At 38.1% G+C, this 16303-nt stretch overlaps 1 protein-coding gene across 1 annotated transcript in view; it reads right to left on the bottom strand.

Moving 5' to 3' along the window:
- Positions 1-1044: 1044 nt before the first annotated feature.
- Positions 1045-16303, bottom strand: part of LOC103607997 (amine oxidase [flavin-containing] B-like) — a gene marked incomplete at its 3' end in the record, with an annotated part of 90995 nt that continues 75736 nt past the window's right edge. Inside the window, exons 4-6 of the mRNA XM_008592441.1 lie at positions 6969-7073; positions 6042-6133; positions 1045-1186 (exon numbers count right to left, since the gene is read on the bottom strand). Coding sequence (XP_008590663.1) covers positions 1045-1186; positions 6042-6133; positions 6969-7073 — 339 coding nt within the window. The remainder of the gene's footprint in view (positions 1187-6041; positions 6134-6968; positions 7074-16303) is intronic.

Below are 16303 nucleotides of genomic sequence, written 5' to 3'. Positions count from 1 at the left end.
GGAGAAAGAGGAGGAGTGGGAGGAGAAAGAGGAGGAGTGGGAGGAGAAAGAGGAGGAGTGGGAGGAGAAAGAGGAGGAGTGGGAGGAGAAAGAGGAGGAGTGGGAGGAGAAAGAGGAGGAGTGGGAGGAGAAAGAGGAGGAGTGGGAGGAGAAAGAGGAGGAGTGGGAGGAGAAAGAGGAGGAGTGGGAGGAGAAAGAGGAGGAGTGGGAGGAGAAAGAGGAGGAGTGGGAGGAGAAAGAGGAGGAGTGGGAGGAGAAAGAGGAGGAGTGGGAGGAGAAAGAGGAGGAGTGGGAGGAGGAGGAGGAGGAGGAGGAGGGAAGCGGAGGAGGAGGAGAAGGAAATGGATAAGGAGGAGCAGGAGGAGGAGGAGGAGAAGAGGGATGTGGAGGAGGAGGAGGAGTCACAGGAGAAGGAATGGAAGGAGGAGGAGCAGTGGGAGGAGGAAGAGGAGGAGTGGGAGGAGGAGGAGGAGTGGGAGGAGAAGTAGAGGATGATGGAGGAGAAGGAAGAGTCGTAGGAGGAGGAGGAATAAAGGAATATGACTACCTAGCAGATTATCTGAGAACTCTATCTGCTTCCTACTGTGCCTTGCACAGTTCCTTATACAATGTTGGGGCTCAGGAAAAGGGCATCGAATGAATGAATGAATGAGTAAATAAATTCTATGTGTGTTGAGTGTTTTAAATTGAAAATGCATTTCTGAGTTTCCTTTTTGAGCTTTCCAGGAAATGCTCAAGCTATGTTCATCAGATGGTCTCCTACACACTTACCAAATAACAACAGGCTGTATATTAAAATGGGAAATGGCAAAAGTGCATAAAGGGAGACCAGCCTAGTCTTAAAATTACTTTGGCCACTGGGTTCTCACAGTGGGTACCTTTACAACAGACTGTCCCTGTGAAAGCCACTGGGAGCTGCCACGGTAAAGCTCTAAAAGCCGCAAGCCTGCCTCCTGCTTCAGCAGTTCATGATTGAAGGATGATGCCAATTTCACTTTTGTAATGGTGGTTTTCTGTTAGGACAGTGGGGGGACGGATGGCTACCTGCCCTCCATTGGTGGTCGAGATGATTCTGGTCGTGCCCCCACACTGCTTCACGTACCACAGGAACCAGAGAGCAGAGACCTCATGGGTCTCCGCAGTGACACACAGGTTCACAAAGAGAGTGGCAAGCTGCTTCGCAGATCTGCTCAGGAGGAAACAAGAGCAAATTTGGCAAACATAGGACAGCATCTCCTTAATTCTTTAGAAATTATTCAGATAATACATTTTCTTTGCTAAGTTTAGCACAATTTGGCAAGTCACAGAAAACTGTCACTAGAATCCAATATTATGAAACAGGACATCAGAGATTTTGAGAATATGAGATTTATTTTCCTCTTAAACAAAGCACCTTCCTCAGAATGGGCTTCTATTTCATAATCTGTGACATCATAACTTCTCCCCACATACCTGCTGCTCTTCTAGTGATCCCCATTTCAGTAAAAGGCACCACTATTCAGTCAACAGCTAAAGCCAACATTCTAGAAGTCAAGCTTCATTTCTCCCTTTCCAGCACTCTGCCCCCATCCAATCCATCAGGAAGTCCCGTTGTCTTCACCTTCATCACCACCAATTTAGCATCATCTCCAGACAAAGAGTATTGCAATTATTTCCTCCAAACTGGCCTCTCTGCCTGCCCTTGTTCTCACCTAGTGTCTATTCACCACACTCAAAGCCAGATGTTTTCTACCTCCCTCCCCACCATGGGGCTCTTTCTAAAGTGTCAATCAAATCATGTCATTTTCCTACTTAAAAACTCCAGTGGCATCCTATGAAATCAGAATAAGATTCAGATCTGTTACCATGCCCTCCAAAGCCCTAAGTGATCTAGCCCCAGCCTACCTTTTCTATCTCATCCTGTACCCTGTCCTACGTATTCTAATGTTTCCTCAGAAAGACATACTCCTCTTCATCTATGAACAGGAGCGCCAGTTTCCACATCCCCTGCACACCGGCATTCTTTATCATTTTGCCATTGTATAGTGTCTTTAGAACTCTTTTCACTGTCTGAAATTGTCTTGATTATTGTTTTATTATTTTTAGCTCTGTCTCCCTCACTAGAATATCAATCTACAAGAGCAGAGACCATATCTTTTTTGCTTACTGTAGTGTCCCCTTTAATGAAATAGTGCTTGGCACATTGTAAGGACTCAATAATTACTTGTTGAATGACTGACTGACTGATTGAATGAATGAATGAATGAATGATGAAAAATATCAATTAAACATTATTTTTAAAATGTCTGTAATGTGCAAAGGATATGCTAGGTGCTGTACCAAACACAAAAGTAGTTACAGTTATCTATTTAGTTATTTTACTGCCTAATGGAAGACAAGCTCAAAGGATGGATGAAGGAGAAAGCTATTCATAGAGCATACATGAGTGAACTTTTGACTGGGGTTGGCAGGTAATGGCTACAGGTTATATCTTATCAGGAGGCACACAAGAAAGTAAATGATTTCATGCAATTCCAAGGACTCAGTTATATTGAGCACATCCTAAAATTCACCAGTAGTAATGTGCACTCTGGGATATCTTTAATAAAGACCAATCCCACTCTTGACTTTGATGTAAAGTTTGTGTGTTGTTAATCTGGTTCCATCAGACACAGAATTTTCCACCCAGTAGTCCTGACAATGGGTGAAATAAATGATACCATCTTCCATTTACTGAATTCTTTCCACATTCCGTGGTCTTTAAAATTATTATCTTGTTGTAATTGTCATAACAACCCTATAATATAGTCATATTTTCCCACAGCTCACAAGCCAGAAAACTGAGTCTCAGAGTTTAGACACATAGCTACGTAACTCACTAAGTGGTACAACTTCAAACCTGACTCAAACCTGATCATACCTGACTCAAACCTCATGCTTTTAATACCTCAAAATGCTTTGTAAATAGTCAGATGACAACTTAGGAAGTGCAAATATCCACCAAGGAACATCTTTCTACTCTAGTGTACCTTGACCCTGGAAGTTTGTACAATCATGCCTAACACACATACCAGTTACCAACAATGTTTGCAGCCATAACAACCTGACAGCACTTTTTGACCATTCCCATCATCACAGCCGGCAAAACGGTATCATATATACATTGAAGTGACTTAGAGATAGTTTGTAAGATTTCTCATGATAACTGAAGGGATGGAAATCACTGATTCATGCCTTCCTTGCAGAGGCAATTTGTGGTATCTAGCTAAAGCAAATATCCAGACATCAGTTTAAAATATTACTCCAAAGCGAAAACCATCCTTTGCTGTTTTCTGATATCCTATTTCTTTTGTTCCTTATTTTATAGGTGAATTCCGGGGCATAAAGTAAAGGGAGTAATAAATAACTATAACTTAATGTTGGCCCAGCCAGACAGCCAATATTAAACATAAAAATATTGCTGCAATTCTCATTGTTATTGTTGCCAATTTGGTGGGAAAGAAATAATCCTGGTTTGAAATGAAGGGAGATCTAAAAGTAATTCTCTCTGGAGGGCCAGTCCATTTGTAAACCTTTATTTGATTTACTCTGGGAGCTTCAGTAAGAAAAGAAATGAGAAGAACAATATTTGAGGGATGGAAAGTCAAGGAAGCTAGTGCAATAATTTTGTTGTATTTTTTGCCATGCTGACTAGAAGATAAATGTTATAGTATTTTTCTATATAGAAAATATATACATATTATATAAAATTTGGAAAATTTGTAAGATAAAAAGGTGAGAGAATGAGTATCTTCCATATACCTGCTCCCCCAAATTTAATCACTAGTCTCATTTTGATGCATTTTTTTCTAGGTATAGGTTTTTTAAAAACATATTTACATAGCTGTGATCACATTGAAAATATAACTTGTGTCTCTGAAGAGCACTTTATAAATGACAAGAACTAAAAAAATGATCAACATTGAACTTTGAACGTATGATTGTGCTTTAGTTTGAAAATGCCAAGTAATCCAGGGATTACTTCCTTTAAAATCAGAAAATGACACCATATATATCTTGCTTAGGAAAATTAGAAGATTAGTTTGTAGTCTTAATATCTCAGAATGCTTCATTTTGTCAGAGAACAACCTAGGATACTCACTAAGTGGAGGGCTAGGCCAAGGGCTATGATAGAAAATGTCAGGTCTCTATGATCCCAAAGAAATATAATTGGTCCTATCTTCAAAGAGCTTAAAAGCTCTCTGGAGAGAAAAGACCTAACTGGATTTATTGAAAGCTTTTCATAACAGAAGTTATAAAATAAATGCAGATAATTATATATTCACTATATTTTAAAAACCTAAAGTATTTATTTAAGAATAAATACAATTTTATTACAATCAAAATAAATTATATTGCAAACTATATTCTCATAAGAAGCATTAAATAGCATTGGGTAAGTGTTAAAAAGGGTATAGTTTATAATAGGCATTGATTCCGTGACATAAAAGGACTTTAACTATTCCAGAACTGGTAGCTTTTAAAGGTTGAAGACATAGGCGAAGCAGAAAGATGTTTATTACAGAGTATTATATAATAATAATAATAATAATAATAATAATAATGAAAAATTAGAAGTAACCAAAATGTCCAATGGGATGATAATGGATCATGGATAATGGATTATGATATTTACTTTCTACGGAATATTCTGCAACCATGAAATATGATGTTTAAAGAAGACTTCTTAATGATGTAATATTTTAAAACATTTAAAAATAAATGTTTGCATCATAGTATTAAATGTTAAAAAAATTTTGATGAATGTCCATTGCTTTTGCAGTGTATATATAAACACTTTTGTTTTTAGAAATGACACCATATATTACTCTGATACCATGAGAGCCTGCTTTTCCGTGTGTTTAATATTATGATTTTTTCAGGTCATTAACATTCCTCTGCAACATGGTTTTAAAAGACTAGAATATACCATTTTTTGATGTCCCATAATTAATTTATCCAATCTACTATTATTGGACATTTATATTTTTCCTTTTAAGAATAATATTTTGAATCTGCCTCTCTCTGTCTCTCTCTCCCTCCCTCCTGGTATGCCTCTCTCTCTTCTTTTCTTTTCCTTCTTTAAGCCAAATTCTAAGAGGCTAAATTTCTATATCAAGAAGCATGTAAATTTTATGTCTTTTGATTAGTTCTACTTCTTAGATTCAGATATTCCTAAAAACTTGTTTTTACTTTTTGTTGGCAGTGTCCCAGCTTCCCTACCCAATGTCTAGAGAATGAAGACATGAACCCCAGAGCCAAACATATTCCCAGCTAATGCTGTTTAGCATGAGGGGACAGTCTCCTTGGCTTCCATTTCTCTTAACTTTGTTTACCATGAATTTACCATGTGCTCGAATTGGAATCCCCACAATCCTTTCCATTTTCCCTCATGTTCAAGAGCAGTGCGAGGCCTCTCTCCATGTCATCTGTCTATACAGCCTCTGTAATTTATATATAGTTCCCAGTTCTGCCAACAAGAATTTAATGCTTGACTAATGAATAGTTACTTTCAATACTACATGATTTTTATGAAACGGGAGCAGTTGATCCAGTCATACATGTTTCCCCTACAGTTGTAAATGATCTAGAGTACTTTTCTAGAAGCTCCTCTTCAAATTCTCGAAGAGTTGCACTACATCACATAAGGTATTTCGAATGTGCACGTTAACCCTCTCTACACTTCACCACCAGTGAGGAATACAAAAGTATTTTTACATTAACAACTTGACAAATGAGATCTTTAAGCTGTTCTAAGTTAAGGACGTGGCACATTCTGGTCTGCTCTGAGGACTTTACGGGTAATACCACCTTTGTGATGCAAAACTGTCCCAAAGAAGTAAGTTGGATGTAAAGATATCTGTAGGGTACGACCCAGTTCCAATATTTTTCAGTATTCCACCTGGCTAGTGGCATGGTTTTAGATACAAAGCAGCTACTTGTCCCATATGTGTTGAATGGAATTGCTAAATAAACCTGAAAGATGGTCACAATAAATTCCTGCACCTAATGGGGAGTCTTACTCAGTCCAGCAGATCTTGTCCAGCAACTCTTTCATTGTCATGTTGTCCCACTCTTCTGCAAGGGGTGCCTTCCATGGGGCATCACTGGGAATCTACATTCAGGTGAGGATTTGAAGGAGAAAGACAAATGTAATTTTCCATTTTAAATAACTATTCAAATAGTATTAAAAACTCTAACTTAAAAAAGAAAAATGTGAATTTTCCTGATTTGCCCAATAGTTATTTTACAACATAATCAATGCTCTCTGTGTAGCTTTCTTTATAGATCTGCAGCACTCAAGCCATATTTAATTTCTGATAACACTTCCTGCACAATAAATGGAAGTACATGGTAATTGGGCTGTTTCCAAATATGGATTACTAAGTTACTAACTTACAGAGAATATTGATAAATTCAGCTCTTTAACAAGGACCAGACAGCTGCACCAAACCACATCTAAATAGGAGTTTTCAGTTAAGCTTTGTGTATGTTTACTTACAGGCTGCAGGTTTGGGAATACTGGTGAATCAAAGACCCCGAAGCCTCACTTTGCTATGTTCTGAGAATTTTCTAAATTAGAAACATCATCTGAGGAACGGTGAGTGATACATGATCTTCTGCTCCCTCAGTAGTTATATGAAAATAGCAGGCTTTTTGGCATCTAATTCTTTTACATGTTTTTAAAATTTTGTTATTTTTGTATTGAAACATAATTGATTATACATATTTGCGGGGTACAGAGTTGACTGTCAGTATTTGTGTACAATATGTGATGGATACAAGTCAGGATACAAGTTCATTCACTCATTTCACAGATCTTTACTGATTGTTACCACGTGCTTGACAATGTGCAAGGCACTGGTAGTATACTGCACCTTCTTTCTTTTAAGGACTAAACTTTTTATGAAAAACACAAATGCAGTCAAAGAAGCTTTAAGCAGCTTTACCTCACGCCCCATGTTGTCCATCGTCCTCCAAAGGTTGTTATGATCTAGGTAGCTGATTGGATTCCACACAGGTGGGAATGGGCCCCTAAAGGAGTAAGACTTGCCCTGTGAGAGACAAGATATTTTTATTTTTATTTTTTATTATTATTTTCATTTATATATTTATGGGGTACAGAAGTATACTAAATACTTATAGGTGACTATAAGTATTTGTGTACAGTGATCAAACAGATATTATTAGCATGTTCATCAATACAAATCATAATTACTTTTTATGTCCCTTACCCAATTACCTCTCCAAGTTAAAAAAAAAAAAAAGCCCCCAAATCATCCCTGGGAGGCTTAACTTATTGATGGCACTCAAGCGACATACTCAAAAACCACTTTGGGTCAATCCGAAAACTTGAGTGACAGCATCCTTCAACTGAATTGGAATAACTCAAGGTTCTCAGTCAACCAAAATCTCACAATAACTCTGAGTCATTCAGCAAAGACTCATCTTGCACTGATTTTGTAGGCAGAGAAACTAGAGTTGCAAAATGAGAAGAGATTTCATGTTTGTTCTTATATTAATTCTGTGGCCATGTTGGTCTTCTCTCTCCACAAAGCCATAAGATTCTCAGGGAAGAGTTGAGATGCAGGCTTACTTTTCTTCTTAGAGAAACAGAAACAACAAGGTGTGTGTGTGTGTGTGTGTGTGTGTGTGTGTGTGTGTGTGTGTGTGTGTGTGTGTGTGTGTGTGTGATGCACATATGCATATATAAAAAGTGAGAGAAGGGGAGAGATTCCAATTTATTTTAGGGAATTAACTCATATTATTGAGGGGGCTGGAAAGTCCAAAATCTGCAGGGAAGGCTGAAGACCCAGGAAAGGGTTGCAGTTGGAGTCCACAGGCAGTCTGCTAGCAGAATTCCCTCTTCTCCTGGGGAGGTCAGTCTTTTTCTTTTAAGGCCATCAACTGATTGGATGAGGTCCATCAAGCATTATGAAGGCTAATCTGTTTTATTCAAAGTCTATTGATTTAAATGTTAATCTCATCTAAAAAAATACCTTTACAGCAACATCTAGAATAATGTTTGACTAAATATATGGGTACTGTCGTAGCAGACACATAAAATTAACCATCACACGTTTTAACTAACTTTATTAAGGTGTAATTTACATACAATGTACCCATCTTATTTTATTTTATTTTTCTTTACTTATTTTATTTTTCTAGTAGAAAATTGTAAATTTTTAACTTTTATTTTAGTGTTTACTTGTACATATTTGTGGGGTGCACTGTGTTGTTTCAATACATACATATACTGCACAATGATTCACTTAGGGTAGATAGCATAGTCTTGTACCCCTTCATAGACCACCCCTTCCCTCCGCCCCCATCCCAGCCTCTGGTAACCATGATTCTACTCTCTACTTCTACGAAAACCACATTTCTTTTTAGATTCCACATATGAATGAGATCATGCTGTATCTGTCTTTCTGTGCCTGACTTGCTTAACTTAACATGATGGTTTCCAGTTCCATCCATGTTGCTGCAAATGATGGGATATCATTTCTTTTCATAGATGAATAGTATTCCATTGTGTATGCATTAGAATACATAATATACATAATAGTATACATTATGTATGTATACCACAGTTTTTTTATCCATTCTTCCATTGACATGCATTTAGGTTGATTCCATCTCTTGGCTATTGTGAATAGTGCCGCAATGAACATGGGAGTGCACGTGTCTTTTTGATATATCGATTTCACTTCCTTTGGATATATACCCAGTAGTGGGATAGCTGGGTCATAGGGTAGATCTATTTTTAGTTCTCCAAGGAACCTCCATACTGTTTCCCACAATGGCTATACCAATTTACATTTCCACCAACAATGTAGGAGGGTTCCCTTTTCTGGGCATCCTCACCAGCATTTGTTATTGCCTGTCTTGTTGATAATAGCCATTCTAACTGGGGTGAGGTGATATCTCACTGTGGTTTTAATTTGCATTTCCCTGATGCTTAGTGATTTTGAGCATTTTTTCATGTGTTTGTTGGCTATCTGCATGTCTTCTTTTTAAAAATGTCTGTTCAGGTCCTTTGCCCATTTTTTTTGTTTGACCGGTAAGGGGATTGCAACCCTCAGCACGGTGTTGTCAGCACCACGCTCAGCCAGTAAGTGCACCGGCCATCCCTATATAGGATCTGAACCCATGGCCTCAGTGCTACCAGCACCGCACTCTCCTAAGTGAGCCACGGGGCCGGCCCTATTTCTTCACTTTTTTGATAGTGTCTCTTGCTGTGCAGAAGCCTTTCAATTTGATGTAGCCCGTTTTGTGTATGGTTGCTTTCGTAGCCTGTGCCTTTGTAGTCTCCCTCAGAAAAGCACTTCCCACGCCCATCTTGTGTAGCATTCCCCCCACGTTTTCTTCTAGTAGTTTCATAATTTCGGGTCTTAAATTTAGGTCTTTAATCCATGTTGAGTTGACTTTTGTGTATGGTGAGAGACAGGGGTGTAGTTTCAACATTCTGCATGTGGATATTTAGTTTTCCCAGCACCATTTATTGAAGAGACTGTCCTTTCCCCACTGTATATTCTTGACACCTTTGCTGAAAACCAGTTGGCTGTAGGTGCATGGCTTTATTTCTGGGCTCTCTATTCTGTTCCATTGATCTATTTGTCTGTTATTATGCCAGTACCATGCTATAGCTTTATAGCACATTTTGAGGTCAATGTAATGCCTCCAACGTTTCCTTTTTTTCAAGACTGCCTTTGCTATATGGGGTCTTTTGTGGTGCTATACAAATTTTAGGATGTTTTTTTCTATTTCTGTGAAGAATGTCATTGGTATTTTGATAGGTATTATATTGGATGTGCAGATTGCTTGGGGTAATATGCACATTTTGATGATGTTAATTCTTCCAACCCAAGAACTTGGGATATCTTTCCATTTATTTGTGTCCTCTTCAATTTTTTTCACCAATGTTTTATAGTTTTCATTGTAGAGGTCTTTCACCTCCTTGGATAAATTTACTCATAGATATTTCATTTTTTGATAGCTATTGTAAGTGGTACTACTTAATTTCTTCTGCTATTTCATCATCAGAATATAGGAAGGCTATTGATTTTTGTGTGTTGATTTTGTATCTTGTCACTATACTGAATTCATTTATTAGTTCTAGTAAGTTTTTGGTGGAGTCTTTTTGGGGATAGTTTGACTTCCTCCTTTCCAATTTGAATGCCCTTTATTGCTTTCTCTTGCCATACTGTGCTGGCTAGAACTTCTAGTACTATGTTGAATAATAGTGGGGAAAGGGGCATCTTTATCTTGTTCCAGATTTTAAAGGAAAAGCCTCCGATTTTTATCCATTCAGTATGATATTAACTGTGGGTTAGTCATATATAGCCTTTATTGTGTTGAGGTACATTCCTTCTATACGTAATTTGTTGAGTGTTTTTATCATGAAGGGATATTGGATTTTATCAAATGCTTTTTCTGCATCTATTGAAATGATCAGATGGGTTTTTTTCTTCATTCCGTTGATGTGATACATCACGTTTATTGGTTTGCATATGTCGAGTCATCCTTGCATCCCTGGGATGAATCCCACTTGATCAGGTGAATGATCTTTTTAATGTGTTGTTGGATTCTGTTTGTTAGTATTTTACTGAGGAACTTCACATCTTGTTCATAAGAAATATTGGTCTGTAGTTTTCTTTTTTAGTTGTGTCTTTTTCTGGTTTTAGTATGAAGTTAATGTTGGCCTTGTAGAGTGAGTTTAGAAGTACTCCCTCCTCTTCAATTTTTTGGAAGGGTTTGAGAAGAATGGTATTACTTCTTTAAATGTTTGGTAGAATTTGGGAGTGAAGCCGTCTGGTCCTGGGGTTTTCTCTGTTGGAAGACTTTTTATTACTGCTTCAATCTCATTATTTGTTATTGGTCTGCTTAAATTTTCTAGTTCTTCATGATTCGACCATGGTAAGTTATATGTGTCCAGAAATTTATCCATTTCTACTATGTTTTTCAGTTTCTTTGCATATAGTTGTCTGTTGTATTCTCTTATGATCCAATGTATTTCTGTGCCATCAGTTGCAATGTCCCCTTTTTCATTTCTGATTTTACATAGAGTCTTCTCTCATTGTTTCTTTGTTAGTCTAGCTAAAGGTTTATTGACATTGTTTTTCTTTTTGAAAAATTGACTCTTTGTTTCATTGATCTTTTGTATTTTTTTTTTATCTCTAATTCATTTATTTCTGTTTTGATCTTTGTTATTTCTCTCCGTCTACTGATTTGGTGTTTGGTTTGTTCTTGTTTCTCCAGCTCTTGAGGTGTAATGTTAGGTTGTTTGAAGTCCTTCTTTTTTGATGTAGGCATTTATTGCTATAAACTTCCTTCTTAGAACTGTTTTTGCTGTGTCCCATAGGTTCTATTGTGTTTTCATTTTCATTTGTTTCCAGGAATTTTTTAAATTTCCTTTTTGATTTCTTCTTTGACCATTCATTGTTTAGGAAAATGTTGTTTAATTTCAATATATTTATATGGTTTCTAGCGTTGCTTTCTTGTTGATTTCTAGTTTTGTTCCATTGTGGTAGGATAAGGTAGGTGGTATGATTTTGACTTTTTAAATTTGTTGAGACTTGTTTTGTGACCTAATGTATGGTCTATTCTAGAGAATGTTGTTCCATGTGCTGCTGAGAAGAACGTTTATGCTGCAGCTTTGGATGAAACGTTCTACATATGTTCATTAGGTCAAGTCAGCCTAGAGTAGAGATTAATTTTGTTGTTTCTGTCTGGATGATCTACCCTTGGTTGAGAGTGGAGTGTTAAAATCCCCAACTATTACTGTGTCAGAGTCATTTCTCCCATTAGGTCTGATAGTAATTGCTTTATATAACTGGGTGCTCAGGAGTTGGGTGTGTATATATTTAGAATTGTTATGACCTCTTGTTGAATTGATCCCTTTTTCATTACATAACAACCTTCCTTATATTTCTTTACTTTCCTTGGTGTTTTAGTCCGTTTTGTGTTGCTGTAACAGAACAACCTGAAACTGGGCAATTTATAAAGAAGAGAGGTTTATTTGGCTTACAATTCTGGGACAGCTGCATCTGGCACAGGCCTCAGGTTGCTTCTACTCATGGCGGAAAGTGGCAGGCAGCCGGCGGGTACAAGCAGATCACATGGTGAGAGGAAGTAAGAGAGAGGAAGCAAGAGAGAGGAAGCAAGAGAGAGAGAGAGAAGGTGCCAGGGTCTTTTTAATCAACGAGCTCTTGCGTAACTAATAGAGCGAGAACTCATTCATTACTCTCCCCTCCCCCAGGGAGAGCATTAATCCATTCATGAGGGATCCGCCCCCATGACTCAATCAGTTTCCAACACTGCCACGTTGGAGATCAAATCTCCTTTTCCATCCCTTCACTTTCAAATGGTGTGTCTTTACAGGTGAAGTCAGTTTCTTGTAGGCAACATATTGTTGGTTCTTGTTTTATAATCCATTCATCCACTCTGTGTTTTTAATTGGGGCATTTAATCAAGTTACTTTTAGCGTTATTGTTGATAAATAGGGACTTGTTACTGCCAATTTGTTCCCTTTTTCTGTGTTTTGTTGATTCTTTTTTCCCTTTTTTCCAATCCTAATGTCTTCCTTTTGATTGGGTGGTTTTCTCTAGCAGTGTATTTTGATTTCTTACTATTTATTTTTAGCATGTCTCTGAAGTTTTTGCTTATATCTTATATGGTTGTTGTGTATGTTAGTATCTTATTAAGTTTGTTCTTTAGTCTTCATACTAAGGACATAAGTGATTTATTCACCACCCTTATGACATTGGAGTATTCTGAGGTGGTCTGTGAACTTACTTTACTAATGCGTTATGTACCTTCAGATGTTTTCTTGCTGCTCTTTAGCATTGTCTTCTTTCAGATTGAAGAAGTCCCTTTAGCATTTCTTATAAGGCAGGCCTAGTGTTGATGAATTCCCTTAGCTTTTGTTTGTCTGAGAAAGACTATTTCTCCTTCATATTTGAAGGTTAGTTCTGCCGGATACAGAAGTCTTAGTTAACAGTCTTTTCCATCAGCACTCTGAATGTATCGTCACATTCTCTTCTGGCCTGTAGGGTTTCTAACTGAGAAATCTGCTGAGAGACGTACTTGGGCTCCATTGAATGTTATGTGTTTCTTTTCTCTTGCTTTCAGTATTCTTTTTTTTGTCTTTGGTTTTTTGATAATTTGATTATGATGTGCCTTGGGATGCTCCTCCTTGGATTGAATTTGACTGGTGATCTCTGAGCTTCCTGTAACTGGATGTTGTCCTCTTTCTCCATACTTGGAAAATTTTCAGCCATTATTTTTTTGAATGTGCTTTCTACATCTCTTCTTTTTTCTTCTCCTTCAGGTTGGCCTTTTAATCACTTCTGGGTCTTGTGAGGTCACATACACCTGAGCTGTATGGAAATTCTGGCCTGGGACTGAGTCTTTCCAGCAAAGTGCACTTCATACAGTTTTATGTCCCTGACCCGTCTCCACTGATTGGCCTGTGGCAATTGGAAGGCAGACCAGCTGCCCACTCTGTACCCAATGTTCCCCCAGCAGGCTAGCCTCCCCAGCACCCGAAAAGCTTCCCATAGGGCGGGCCATGCATGGATCCCTCACAATGACTCACTGGCCTCTGGGTGGCTCCTTTCTTCGGTCAGCTGTGGTCCCTTGCTCCTATGCAGGCCCACAGGATTCCTCTCAGTGGTCTCTCTGGCCTGGGGGCTGGTATGCTGTGCTCTGAGGCCCTCTTATACCCTGCACACTCCAGGCAACTTCACACAAAGGGCTCAGCTGTGGCTTTTGCTGGCTCCTGCTCCATGTGTTGCAGCTTCTTCCTGCCTCTCCAAGGGCTGGCCCTGAACCGGTAGGGGCTTGAAATGGTCACAGCAGGTTTCTTCTTCCTCTCACAGTGGCTTCTCCCACCTTCTAAATTTTTAATTTTTTAAATTGAGAAATAAAAAATGTATTTATCATGTACAACATCATGTTTTGAAATATGTATACATCGTGGAATGGCTGAATCAAGCTATGTTGTACAATAGATCTCTTGGACTTATTCCTCCTACGTAACTGAAATTTTGTATCCTTTGACTAACAATGTACCCATTTTAAATGCATAATTTGGGGAGTTTTGACACATGTGTGCGCCTATGGAACTACTACCGCAATCAAGACATAAAACATTCCCGTCACTCTAGAAAGTTCCCTCTTGCACCTTCCCAGAAAATCCCTGCCTCTTTTCTGGCCCTGGACAATCACAGTTTTCAGTTTTCTGTCACTATAGATTGGTTTTGCTTGTTTTAATTTTTTTTTAAATGAACTCTTACAGTATGCACACCTTTATATCTGGTTTCTTTTGCTCAGCATGATGCTTTTGAACTTTGTCCATGCTGTAGTTTGTTCCTTTTATTGGTAAGTAGGATTCCATTGCTTAGAAGTACGGTTGTTTGTTTATCCACTCACCTATTGATAACTATTTCCAGTTTTGGTCTATTGTGATTAAAACTGCTGTGAACATTCTTGTACAGGTCGTTCTGTGTGCATATATTTTCTTGGGTAAATGCCTGGGAGTAGAATGGCTGTGATATATGATGGGCATATGTTTAACTTTTTAAGTTTAACAGTTTTCCAAAGTGGTTGTACAACTTTACATTCCCAACGGCAATGTATGAGAGTCACAGTTGCTCCATACTGGTGACACTTGCTGACTTTTCTTTTATGTTTTATGTTTTAAATACACTGTTTTGTTTTAAAAATATATTTGATTTACAAAAAAATGTTGCAAGGATAGTACAGAAAGTTCACCTAGTTTTCATCTAACTTTCTAGTTTCATCTAGTTTTCTCTAATTTTAGCGTCTTACATTACCATGATACACTTCTCAAAACCAGGAGATTGACACTGGTACATCACTATATACTAAACTAAGACTTTATTTGGATTTCACCAATTTTTCCATTAACATCCTTTTTCTGTTATAGGATCCTATCCAGGACATCACATCACATTTAGTCATCCTGTCTCCTTAGTCTCCTCTGGTTTGTGACAGTTTCTCAGTCTTTCCTTGTTTTTCGTGACCCTGACAGTTTTGAAGAATATCAGTCAGGTGTTTTGCAGAATGTTCCTCAACTCAGATCTGTCTAAAGTTTTGGTTGTTGTTTTTGTGGGGTTTTTCATTTGTTTTGTTTTGGTTTTTTCCATTTTTAGACTGGGGTGATGGGTTTTGGGAAAGAATACCACAGAGGCAAAGTGCCCTTCTCATCATATCACCTCAGGGGGCACATGATATCAACATGACTTGTCACTGATGATGTTAACCTTGATTCCCTAGTTAAGGTGGTGTCTGCCAGGTCTCTCCTCTGTAAAGTTGCTAATTTCTCCCTTTTGTGCTCTTTTCTTTGGAAAAGAGTCACTAGGTTCAGACCATCCTCAAGAGAGGGTGGTGGGAATTAAGCTCCACTCTCCGGAAGGAAACGTATCTATGTGTATTTTCTGAATTCTTCCCTAAGAAAAGTTGACTTTCCCCTACCCTACCCCACCACTGTATTCACTTATTCGACCATTGATTTATATCAGTGTGGGTTTATATATATTTATTTTGTACTTTGGGTTATAATGCAATACTACATTATTTATTTTGTTGCTCAAATTGTCCCACCTGTGGTCATTGGGCATTCCTTCAGGTTGGCTCCTGTGTCCCTTTGATATGCCCCCATCCTTTTGTTCCTTGAGCATTTCCTTTATTTCTGACACAAGAAGATGCTCCAGGCTTATCTTTTATTTCCACTGGCCAAGGCCTTGGGATCTACCATTTGTCTAAGGAGTCTTAGTTCCTTTATTCAAGAGAATGGTATTTAGAAGCAACTTCTGGCTGCTGGGTGCATGCTGAGTTTGTTTTTTCAACAGCTTTATTGAGATATAATTCACATACCATACAATTTAAATGCTGACTTTTTTTTTTTTTTGTCAATATACAGTGTGGTTGATTATTGTGGCCCATTGCCGAAACCTCCCTCCCTCCTCCTTCTCCCCCCTCCCTCCCAAAAATTTCCTTTCTGTTTGCTTGTCGTATCAACTTCAAGGAACTGTAATTGTTATGTCTTCTTCCCCCCCCCCCCCCCGCCCTGGTTGTTTGTGTATTTATTTATTTGTTATTAGCTCCCACAAATAAGTGAGAACATTTGATATCTCTCTTTCTGTGCCTGACTTGTTTCACTTAATATAATTCTCTCTAGGTCCATCCATGCCATTGCAAATGGTAGTATTTCATTCTTTTTTATAGCAGAGTAGTATTCCATTGTGTAGATATACCA

Source organism: Galeopterus variegatus, unplaced genomic scaffold, assembly GCF_000696425.1.
Source record: "Galeopterus variegatus unplaced genomic scaffold, G_variegatus-3.0.2 Scaffold7929, whole genome shotgun sequence".
Lineage (NCBI taxonomy): Eukaryota > Metazoa > Chordata > Mammalia > Dermoptera > Cynocephalidae > Galeopterus > Galeopterus variegatus.
The sequence above is the reverse complement of the archived record's forward strand: the minus strand, read 5'-3'. Positions and strand labels throughout refer to the sequence as shown.